The 12,548-nt window shown below is 31.1% G+C and overlaps 1 protein-coding gene across 10 annotated transcripts in view; it reads left to right on the top strand.

Annotated features, from left to right (window-relative positions):
• The window catches only part of LOC143046035 (unconventional myosin-XV-like), a 114,888-nt gene that overhangs the window by 76,100 nt on the left and 26,240 nt on the right, over positions 1-12,548 (top strand). For 8 of the 10 annotated variants that reach the window (XM_076218988.1, XM_076218989.1, XM_076218991.1 and 5 more), the window contains exons 30-35: positions 2,465-2,576; positions 8,011-8,114; positions 9,104-9,118; positions 10,548-11,327; positions 11,694-11,877; positions 12,126-12,352. In XM_076218988.1, the coding sequence (XP_076075103.1) occupies positions 2,465-2,576; positions 8,011-8,114; positions 9,104-9,118; positions 10,548-11,327; positions 11,694-11,877; positions 12,126-12,352 (1,422 nt within the window). The remainder of the gene's footprint in view (positions 1-2,464; positions 2,577-8,010; positions 8,115-9,103; positions 9,119-10,547; positions 11,328-11,693; positions 11,878-12,125; positions 12,353-12,548) is intronic. The other 2 variants (XM_076218990.1, XM_076218996.1) reach the window with 1 other exon arrangement.

Raw genomic sequence — 12,548 nt, forward strand, 5'->3', positions numbered from 1 at the left:
CTGCTTATCACAATCCAAGTCACTGATGCGTTTTGTGATCTTTTGACCACCAAAAGTACCGCTGGTATTATCCATGTATGACAAATCAGCTGCCATCTTACAGATGAGAATAAAGCAGTGGCTGCAGGCTCTTCTTATTGGGTGTAACAAAACTATCTTGTGTTGTCATTTACAAGTTTTATCTATCACATCCACAGTGTGCAGTGTTGCCGTTTTATACTATGAAGGGATGTTAATTTTTTAATCACCTGTTCTATGAAAATATTTTATAAGTGAATGTTTCGTAATTTATTGGAAGGAAAAATTAACTGTTGGTAGTGACATTATAAACTTGTTTCAATGGATTAATTATATCTTTATATGAAAGATTTCAAGATTTAGTATTGGGAATAACAAATATGAAGGACACGGTAAGCAATTTGAGAAAAATATTTTTGTATCTAATTATTGAATATTCTCTGATAGAAACATCATTTTTGTGAAGGCAAATATTTGTAGAATGGCAGGTTTAAATTTAGTCTCTTCAGATTTAGGCCACCAAGATAAGATACAAATGAACGAGATCTTAAAAGACTGTTTTATTGCAGGAACTCTGAGAATAGGAGCCATTCATAGAATTATTTTTGGCACTTCTCAAATATTTCATTCTTAATTTTTTTTAGAGCAATTTAAAAGTGTCATATATGTTTTAATCGAACAGCCTTTAGTCATCTTGTCATAAACTGAAATGAATTCATTGATATTAATGTAATTTTGACAAGAAACTTATGTTTCGATGTTGTAGAACTATTCAAGCTGAAAATTGTTGTTTTATTTGTAAATCGTGTTTTAACCACAAGATCCTTTTTTTTGAAACACATGTCACAAAGACATTTATAAAAAGTATCATACATAAATATCATCTTTGTTGAAATGAAAAAAAAAAAGTGTCAGAACTTTAATGCAATGACTGTACTCTTGGACTATTTGATTATTTTTATCCAAGAGAATTAATTCGATGACTGTATATAACTCTTGTGTTTATCAAGGAGAATTGATTCAATGGCTGTACTCTTGGACTATTTGATTATTTTTATCCAAGAAAATTAATTCGATAGCTGTATATAACTCTTGTGTTTATCAAGGAGAATTGATTTAATGGCTGTACTCTTGGACTATATGATTGTGTTTATTTGACTTTACTCTTGGACTATATGATTGTATCTGAATTAAGTCTTGGAATATTTAATTGTGTTTATCTGAAAGATTGCTTTCTGGCACTGTGAATTAGGTAAATCTAACAAATTCTTGTAAATGCAATCAAACATGTGATGGTTTGAGTAATGAAATGTCCTGTTTGTCTAAATATTGTAAATCTGAGAATTCTATGCTACTCATTGTATGTCAATGCAATACACAGATTTTGAGGGTGTATACACTTATAATTCATTGCTAAACTTGTAAGAAAACAATCAATACTGAAAGATGTCTATATCTTGCTCCACAGAAAAAATGTGGTATTTTATGTAAAAATACCAAAATAAAGATATTTGGAGGGATAGAAAGATTTATATAAGCTGGATTAAAGATCTGACAACTGACATAACTTTATTTCTCTGTTCATTCATCTTTCAATACACATCAAAGAGATGTATTCTTTTGAACACTCCCAGACCCTTAGGCTTCTGTGGTAATCCATCCTAATATTTGTTGATATCCCTGAGCTTCAGTCAATGACAGTTTTGACATGAAGGTAGTGTAATGGAAATTAGGTTAGATGGGTAAATGTCAAGGTCATTGAGGTCATCTATCAAGTTGACTTGCCATAACCTTTGACCTGTGTTGCATGTTTCAATGATGGTAATTTATAAATAGAACACATAATAGGTCAAAGATATTTTTAAATTCTTTTTTTAAAAATTAAGTTACAATAAACTAGGCAGTTCAAGGTCAGCAGGTCATTAAGCAATAAATGTTTTTAAGTGCCACATTGTTTGATAAGTGATTGCTGTATCATATCCCTTTAGTTAAGATTTAATTCTGTTAACAAATTGATTTACATCAACAGTTACATTGAAATAGGACTTGCAATGATTAACTCAATTCCAAACTCATGGTATCATAATTTATCTTGAATTAAGAAATAGCTATGGCCATTAGTGGTGCTTGTACCAGTAAAGTCATACATACATCAATTTTGACTATCTTTTAGTAATTTGGGTGTGACAGGCTGCTTTAAACTACATGTATTTAGAAAAAAATGCATAATGTAATCTGTATCATTCTCTTAAGAGCTGCTGTGTTAAGATATTGGTTTCAACATCATCTATGTTCTCAGAGTGGGTTGAATAGGAAATCTTTCCTTAAAAAGTATGGAATGTCATTGAATCACTGCATTTGCTTTGTTAATTTGAATTTTACCATATAGAATAAATTGCTGATTTTAAACATGGTCTTAAAGACTTTATTGTAAACTATTTTTCAGACCCAAGCTCAGCCTCCATCCTCCCTACCATTGTTTGTGAATGGCAATGTTGGTGTTGCAGGAATACCTATCCAGAGTAGTCCAGGAGGTCATACACCACAGCTTCCTCAAGGTGAGAGTTACACATTGTTATTGGGAAAGAAAGGGTGAGGGTAAATGTGCATGAGACAACAATCACATGTTATACTAGTATATAACCTATTTATCATAAAAACAATGTTCTTATTGATCATGTTGATGTGTTCATCATTGAAGTTGCTAAAAAAATTTATAAAAGCAGCTCAACTTTGGATTTACAAAAAAAATATTTATAACATCACAACACATGAAATACCATTGTAGCTTTAAGGCTGGCTGTACTATAATTAGATCATGCTAGAAATCTATTTAACTCAAACATTTGCCACTGGACATTGTAAAACAACAATCAAATTCACATTGCATACCATGTAAAACAGTGAATTGAAGTAGAATTGCCAGTGATACACCTATTACAAAATACTACAATTTAAATAACTGTACAAGTATAACAAGTATATTGTTTCTCCAGGTACTCTCTTCTCCTCCATTTATTTCAAATCAAGCTAAAATGAGACATTTATTGCGAAACCTATCATAGTTTTCCATAGATTCATCTGCAAGTTACCTGTCCATTTAAACTTTTGTAAGTTCTATTGTCCCATCTAACAAATACAACAGGTATTGTTCTCTGTGTAGTTTATTCACTGGGACCTTTAAATTTCTTCCAAGAGAAATCTATCACTCATTGATTAATTTACCTGAGTAAAAAAAATTTCTTCCAATTGAATGAAAATACACTTGTAATTGTTCAATATACCCTGGTTGTTGTTTTTTATTCTTCATTCAAAACTGAGGCTTTGTTTTGTTTTCATGAAAGGATGTCAATAGTGTATCAATAAGGACAGAAATCAATATAATAAATGCCCAAGGTGTATGAATGTATGTTTTTTGTTTATTTTTCAAATTCTGTAAACCAACTTATTTTCACAAATAGTTATTCATCTCAACTTATTCCTTTTATGTTGATTTCTCAGCTATGTATCTGAATAGATTAATAATTTTCTTGCTGATTTTATGTAAGGGAAGACCAAAAAGTAACATTTGTACAATGATTTATTTGTACTCTTTAAAAAATCACTGTTATTTTACTTTTGACCATACAAGAGCTGCAATATGTGATGCAGTTATAGATGGAATAACGCTTGAAAAATCTGAGAACATTTTTAAACACTGTGGATATATTCATTAAAATTATCTCCCCTGGTTATTGTTGAGTCTGACTGTTCATGTATTATGTAGTTCTTTTGATTCATACAAGGTGCAAATTTTGCATTGGATACATTATTTACACAGTACATCAATTTAGATAAAAAAATATTTTTAAGAATTAGGCCAATTAAAATTAATTCATAGATTTTCATCCCCGCCCGCCCCTCTGAAATCGCCCCGCCCCGAATTTTTTTATTTTATAATATTTACGATTTCCGGATTTTGTTCATTCCCGTTACCGGTAACCGTTTAAAATTTCGTTTCATTCAATGCTTCCTGTTTCAAATTTCGGGTTTGTACCTCGAGTAAATCTAACCAAAATGATTAAGTCGACCTTTCCGCTGCTCTATGATGACAACATCATCTTCCGAGAGTAAAGATTGATAACGAGAATGACATGAAATATTGGTGTTACGAGAAAAACGCTGTTTCCAAGACTGCAAATCGCGGTATGTCACAAATTTCTGTGATTAGAATAATAGAAAACTGCGGACTTTTTATTTATGCAATGACTTTGTCTCAGGAAATTTAAACTGTAAATGATACCCAAAGCACAAGATTCGTGGAAACCATTGATACAGAAAACATGACTGAATTATAGATATTGAAACACAAGCACGAACTTGTCAGATTTATGACCGTTTATTGAATTTAAAAAGTCGACTAAAAGTAACATATGCATTTTATTTATGCAAGCCCTTTGATTTTACCCATTGCTGTCTTTTTATGTTGACAAACAGCAAATGTCCCAATACACCCCAAAAGACTCATTAAACAACAACTTTTTTTTTATTATTAAGTTCATGTTTTACATGATAATTATATTTTCATCTTGCATATAAAGTACCAACCCTATAATTTTCAACACTCTCTTAGTTTTCATTTTATTCTGTACTCATAATAATTGTGTTGCATACCAATGCATTTACTTCATTTTACGGTAATACAAACCATTGTTTAGAAACCCAAATACATTTTGTGTAGGTAGTCTAACTGAAGAGAGTATTTCTCACACGTTTTTGTTGTTAAGTTTTTAAAGCCGCAATTAGATATATTTATTTAAGGATTTGAAATATTATGTAAGATTCCTCATACTTGTGTATACATAATATAAGCTTATTATTACACTAAGTCTTGCATATATGAAGAACTCGTCACAAAAGGGTTTCATATGAAATAAAATTTAAAAAATAAAATCCTCCCACCCGCCCCATTTTTTTCAAAAATTTGGATGAAAATCTACTAATTAATTTTAGTTGGCCTTACATGATTAATTTGATTAAAAAAACGCTTTAATTTTGAAATCTTGAAAATGACTTTGAAATTTATTTTGCAAACTAACTTACAGTGACTTGACTGTAAGTGTTGCTATCCACCAATTGCAATTCATTCAAAATTTTGACCAAATTGCAATTTGTTTTATTAAACCAAATTGTTCAACTGGTCAGAAATTTGAACCAACTGCTGTAGATAACCACAGTCAAGTCGTGATAAAATAAAACATACTTACAATCCTATAAGACTTTAACTCCACTTTATTGATGGTATTACTAAATCAGTCTATCAATATGTATAGTTATATTATAGCCATTACCATACTAAAGGTGAACTGTTTTATTTTTAATTGCTATAAAAATGTCCAAACTAAGCTTTTATATAGTTTTTCTTTCGAAAAGTATTCTATATTCATAAGAATCACACATTATGTGAATAAAAACATTTCATATTCAGTAAAATATTTGTGAAATTGCAATATGTTTGTAGGAAGGGGAGATAATCTTTTTTGGTTTCAAAAAATATTTATTCAAAAGAATAGTATTTTAGGTTATCTCCCCAAGGAAACTTATCAATAGCATATTGTTATTTCACACATATTTTACTGAATATATGATGTATTATTTTAAATGATATATGATTCTTATAAATATAAAATCCTTTTCGAAAGAAAAACTATATAAAAGCTTAGTTTGGACATTTTTATAGCAATTCAAAATAAAACATTTTACCTTTAATATGGTAATGGCTATAATATAACTATACAAATTGATAGACAAATTTAGTAATAACATCATTAAAGTGGAGTTAAAGTCTTATAGGATTGTAAGTATATTTTATTTTATCACCTTGCACTTTCACATTTTGACTGAACAATTTGTTCAATATTCTGACCAGTTGAACAATTTGATTTTATAAAACAAATTGCAATTTGGTCAAAATTTTGAATGAGTTGCAATTGGTGGATAGCAACACTAACAGTCAAGTCACTGTAACTAAATAATAGCAATGCACACTTGGCTGAGATTCATTTTACTATCATAAATACTGAAGTATGAACAAACTAATCCCCCTTAGACAAGCTAACCCTCCTATAGGTTATAAGGTTAATTATACAAAAGTTAGATCAGAAATCAACTTTTAATTTTTGAATCAGTGTTTATATTGAAACTATTAAAAATGTATTATTGATATTGAATAAATACAATGCCACATGCAGTTTTGCAGGAGTTCTTATTTATTATTTGTACATGTATTTTTATCATTGACAGCTCAATTTTTTGTTCAGGTAAATTAATCAATGAGTGATAGATTTCTCTTGGAAGAAATTTAAAGGTCCCATCAAATAAACTACACAGAGAACAATACCTGTTGTATTTGTTAGATGGAACAATAGAACTTACAAAAGTTTACAGCTTTTACATTAATGCTAGCAAGACAAATCTTTGTTTGGCTTGCTTGCTTTGTTTGTATCAGTGTTTGCTCAAGCATGGCAATTAAGATAGGCGGGGCTTCAGCTTGTATACATCATACTTAAATTTTATTGGACGTTATGTTTGAGGTTAAGGACACTAAATTTTAAAACATCCCATGACTCATATTCTCAAATGTTTCCTTACCTGTAAATATACAATACAGACAGGATTTTACTTCGTCGAAATTATCTCCCCATTACGCCAGTTTATTTTCACAATCGTAGAAATGGAAGACAATTTTTTTTTCTTCAAATATCCAACTTAAAGACTCGTCAAGCACTTTTAGTAAAATAGCTATTCGAACACACCTACTCTGATTTTGTGATCCATTGGATAGGTATTTCACTTCACCCCTATATTTCATCTTTTAGTACTGTGATTTTTTTTTTATGTTATAAAGTCAACCTGTAGCTTTGCTATATTAAAATGATACAATCTGAAGCGAGATGATGTATCAAATACTCTTGCTTTGTACGTTTTCAAGACAAAATATTCATCTCAAACACACCCTAACATAAAAAAAAAAAATGTACACTCGATTTCCTCTTTTCGATACAATTGTTTCCCATTTTTTTGAATATTTTCTTGAGTTACATAATGGAAGGGCAGGCATGGAAATAACTGACTGAACTAATAGATTGATATGTTATAAAAAAAACAATATTAGGTCAATGCTGAAGGCCAGTTTCTCAGCCTCATACAAGAAAAAAGTTTATATTTTACTTTCATTGACAAATTATTGTATTTTTACAGGTGAGGAAACATGTGAGAATATTTGTCATGTGATTAGGTGTCCTTAACCTCAAACATAACGTCCAATAAAATTTAAGTATGGTGTATACAAGCTGAATCCCCGCCTATCTTAATTGCCATGCTTGAGCAAACATTGATACAAACAAAGCAAGCAAGCCAAACAAAGATTTGTCTTGCTAGCATTAATGTAAAAGCTGTAAATGGACAGGTAACTTGCAGGTGAATCTATGGTAAACAATGATAGGGTTCGCAATAATAGAAAAAATATAGCCCTACTTTAGAGTGATGTAGGATGTAGCCCTACTTTAGAGTGATGTAGGATGTAGGATACATTCACACTGTCTGTTAGTTCTTCCATCAAATGCTTTAGTCACCTTTTTCAGAAAATTCTGAATAGTATGTTTTCATAATTGGTCAGCAGGAAGATGTGAGTGCTTTTTCTGATCTATCAGAGACATGTTTCCTGTTGACTGATACTTTAAATTTTCAATATGTTGAATGACTTAATATTTTTGCCACAATGACACATTTATCAAGTACATTGTGTAACTGAACAGAATTATTTTATATTTGGTTTTCAACTTTTAACATATGAGTGCTTTTTCTGATCTATGAGACACCTAAATAAATTTATAAGCTATATTTTTTTTTTTTTTTTCTTATACTTTTGAAGTATGCTTAGCAAAACAACACATCGACTACCATGAAGTAGCTGTATTTAGTACAGTTCTAAAAATGTTGTTTATTTTACAGATATGTCTGGCATGTTGCAAATGCAACAGCAGTTAGCAGCTCAGCAGCTGGCACAACAACAAGCACAACAACAAGCGTTACTACAGGCTTACATCAGTCAAATGGTACGTTCATCACTTCATAAGATCTATGTGTTCTCTTTAATACTATTGTTTCCATTATTATCATACAATGGTTGTTCATGTTATAACACAGTCTCATAAAACAGCTAGCCATTTTCCTACGGCAATGTGCTAAAATACTAATGTTTGATTATCTTGCAGAGTTTCTTTGGTAAAAATCTGCAGACACTTCAAGAGGTACTATGAATTGAAAGCAAATGTTTTGACTGAGTGAATTTGCTAGAGATTCTTGTATTATAATAGGTTTTTGTGAAAGCATCATCTTGTAAAATGATTGCAGTGAATTTGTATATTGGCTATAAAGTGTTACCATTCAGAGATTTGGAAATGTCATGATTAATCATTTTGGTATGAAAATTTTGATTTTAATAAGTCATTGACAATTAACTTCCAAGAAGTAGAGTTTCAGTTTAACAGTTATACAGGGCACACAATAGGTTTCAGTTAAACTTTTGTCATAACAAACTGAAATTACCGAATTGTTTCCTAATAACTGTTTCTTCTACATGTATAATATGATTTAATAATATCCATTTTACCATAATTTTAGAATAGAAATTGACTTTGTTTATAACATGTAGTATAACTGAAATTGAACAAAACTGTAATCTCCTGAAGTTTCTATGCAGTGTGGATTCATTATTATTCGTGTGGTACTATTTTCATAGATATTGTGGGTATACATGAACCATCAAGATTCATTATTATTGGTGTGGTACTATTTTCACAGATATTGTGGGTATACATGAACCATCAACTGTTGAGCAATCAGGAGTATATGCATGTAATCAAGTACCCACAATAATAACATTTGTTTCCTAAATCCACAATTAACAAAAAGTAATACATGTGAAGCCACAGAATCTCTTTTGTAAATTGTGATATCTTTTTATGTGGATGTTCTAAATGTTATCAGAATTAGAAAAAGTATTACTTTTACTGAAAGAATGATGTATAATTATGTTTAACAGAATGCTAGTAATCAGGTAGACCTTTTATTATTATTATCCTTTAGATCTGTCCTTTATACTTTTAGAGTTGAAACTCTCCAATACTATATATGTTTTCTTGAAACAGGTCATTGGTTTTTGATTTCAATAAAAGTTTTTCAGTAATGATAGCTTTTGAAATCATTGATTAAACAAAAAAAGGAAATTTCACAGAAATTTCTCAAATGAAGTTCTTTTGCACCTATTTCTTTTCATCTTCTGATTAATTTTTGGGGTCTTCTTTCCTCTGAACTACTTTGTCATATCTCAACACAATTGTACTGATTTTCTTCCCAAAACCCTTATCAGATTTTATTTTACTTTTTTATACTCTTAAGCATACAATGCCATTGTGCACCTCCTGTTTTATTTTTTTATCGAAATTTTATTTTGGAGTATCCCATACTAAATCAGATTTTGTCATAGTTAAATGTGTTAGAGATGGGAATGTGGGTTCACTTTGTGAGCTTTACTTGCAGTACTTCTAATTTTAAAGGGCTATGATTGAAATTAAATACATGTGACTGGTTTCAAGAAAATTGTATTACTGTAGGAGAGTTTCTGGTGTAATACTACTACTAGGGTGGTTTTAATGGACCTTGGCAGGCTGTTAAGCCCTTGCATGGTCGCTGATGGTGTAATAGATATAGATAATAAAATTTGAAATGGAGTAGCATGAGCCACATATATTTGCAATGAAAATAAAATTTAATAGTGATTAGATACACAAAAATTAGCTATAAGGCTACATAACCTGAGCTATATTAATCAAAACTATTTGTCTCAAAATCCATTTACATGACAATAATGTCCTTTTCAAAAGATAAATACTAAATAGATTGTATTCATCATATTTCACCTTAGTTTTAACAAGCGCAACCAATTAGTTCAATCTTGAAAGCACTTACCAACTAACAGTAAAATTTTCCTGGCCTCTCATTTGCTTGACTTATAAACTGCTTAATTAAGTGACCACTGCCATAAATATATAACAGATTTCCAAGAAAATTGTGACAGTTCATTGTTAAGAATGCTGGTAATCAAATCAACAGCTAAAATGCTTTAATTATATCATTGAACCTGTAGCATAATGCAGTTTTTATATAGAATATATCTTTGTATGGTTGTAGGAAATATTACTTTTTATTTATGAAAGTCCAACTTGTTCAAATTTTCACACATGCAGGTCTACTTTGAAATATTTGAAATAAGGTGTATTTGTAGATGGGTACTGTAAAATTTTAATGATATATCATATTTATCCAATGGACTTTAATGGTATACAAACTTCTGATAAGCCAGGTAACTCTGTTTTTCTCAAATTTAAAGTTAGAAAATATTTTTGAAAAATGCTACTCCGATAAAAAAAATAATGAAATTTTTGTGTTCCATCGTTTGTTATGTGAATATCTGACATATCTTTCAGGCACAAGCTCAAGCCCAGGCACAAGCTCAGGCCCAGGCTCAGGCTCAAGCACAAATGCAGGCTCGTTATCAACAACAACAACAGCAACAACTTCTACAATCAGCACAACAACAACTGTTACAACAACAGATGATGGGTCAGGGACCACAGAATATTGTAAGTCCAGGCTCTAGTATGAGCTCTGTCGGGGTATCCCCATTCACGCGTCCTCAGATGAATGGAGGCCCACCACCAGTATCAGTCAGTGGTATGACTGTATCAAATGTGGAAAATGGGTCTGGACAACCGAAAAAAGTATACAAAATAAAATCTCAGTTCGAAGGTAGAACTGAGCATAAAAGTTTCGGACAACAAAATCATGTGCCAGAGGAACAAAAAGTTCATATTGATACACAGCTGAATGAAAGTCATTCAAGGATGCCTATTTCACACGCACCACCACCGCCAATGCAGTTCCAGGATCAGGATTTAATCAGTCCAAGGATGCAGGTCAAAGCCCCACCCCCTCCCCCTCCACCACCCCCACCAGCAAATATTTTTACAGAAGATACTTTTGATAGGGTGAAAGGAACATTTTCATTTACAGACAAATCAGGTCGTGCTAGAACTGTAAGGATTGGTCGTGTAGTGTGGCCACCAATACCTGATAGAGAAGAAAAACAGAAACGTGAAGTAGGACGGCTGGAGATTGATGAGAAGGTTGAGAGAAGTTTAAACGACAGGATGGGAGGGAAAAAGCAATGGAAGAAACCTGAGCAAGAACTTCCCGAACCAAAGAAGGTTTGTTTACAGCTGATTTATTTACTCTGGTGGGAAATGTAAAAAAACAATTTATGTAGATTTTATCAGGGAAAATCATTCTTTATAGAATAAAACCAAGACTTGTGTTTTGAAAATTATTAAGATTCTTCACTTTACTTCTCAAAACAAAAAAAGAAGGTTGCAATCTTTATCTTGCTATCTAACAAAGATGTGTAATATTTGATTAATTTGCAGTTATATCCAGTAAAAAAAGCTCCTCTTAAATTGAAGATATTTGTGCCCTATGTTGTTCTTTAACAATTACACTTTTAAATGTAGAAACAATCTGTCCTGGTGCAATTTTGTCTCATTGTTTGCAATTTCAATTTTCTTACCTTTTTACAGGAACATGCAAAAAGAACCAAATCACTTGCTGAATCTGTTCATTTGGCAACACTGCAACTTCTGGAGAACAAGTTAGGAGGAAATAAAGTGGAGCAACACTCAGACCAGGTCCAAACAGATGATTTACCACCGACTCCCCCACCACCAAGACAAGAAATTGTACATTATACTTCTAAAATTATAGGTATATTTAATTAAAGTCAAATAATGTTCGTTTTGGACTTTGAACTATATATTTAGTTGATACAAAGCTACATATGATAGGTTAAGCAGAAAAGTAAAAAACTATGTTAGTTTTAAAATTGGAAAAGATAAGTCAATTATATATGGAAAGCTGGTTGATTAACATTTTCTTTTAAATGCACAAATTTGAATAAAAAGTCTGAATAATTTTTTGTATTTCTTTAAAATGAATATTTGGTACATCTGTAGAACGTGAACCTTCTCCACCTCCATTACCAAAGAGTCCTCCACCAAGATTTTCACATAATACGCATCAAGAGTTAGAAAGAGTGGAACATCATGTAGAGCCAGTCCAAGAGAGAACCATCATTGATTACCATACTGTAGAGAAAATCAGAACACCACTGTATCCTCAAAGTAAAGAGAGATTTCTCTCTTATCAAAACACACCATGGAATTTGAATGCAAGAAAAGAGGTAAAGAATAAAATCTATTCTGGAAATTTTAATGTTGAGAGTAACAGAGTTCTCTATTTTGTAAACAAAAATAAGTCTTTGTTTTAGATCTTCTTCACATTAATGATGAATACGGAATGAATTCCTTATTCAATTAATTGTGACATCATGGATCATAAACTATCCCACCTGAGTTTTGTATTATCTCAACTTTGAA

This window comes from Mytilus galloprovincialis, chromosome 9 (assembly GCF_965363235.1).
Source record: "Mytilus galloprovincialis chromosome 9, xbMytGall1.hap1.1, whole genome shotgun sequence".
Taxonomy (NCBI): Eukaryota; Metazoa; Mollusca; class Bivalvia; order Mytilida; family Mytilidae; genus Mytilus; species Mytilus galloprovincialis.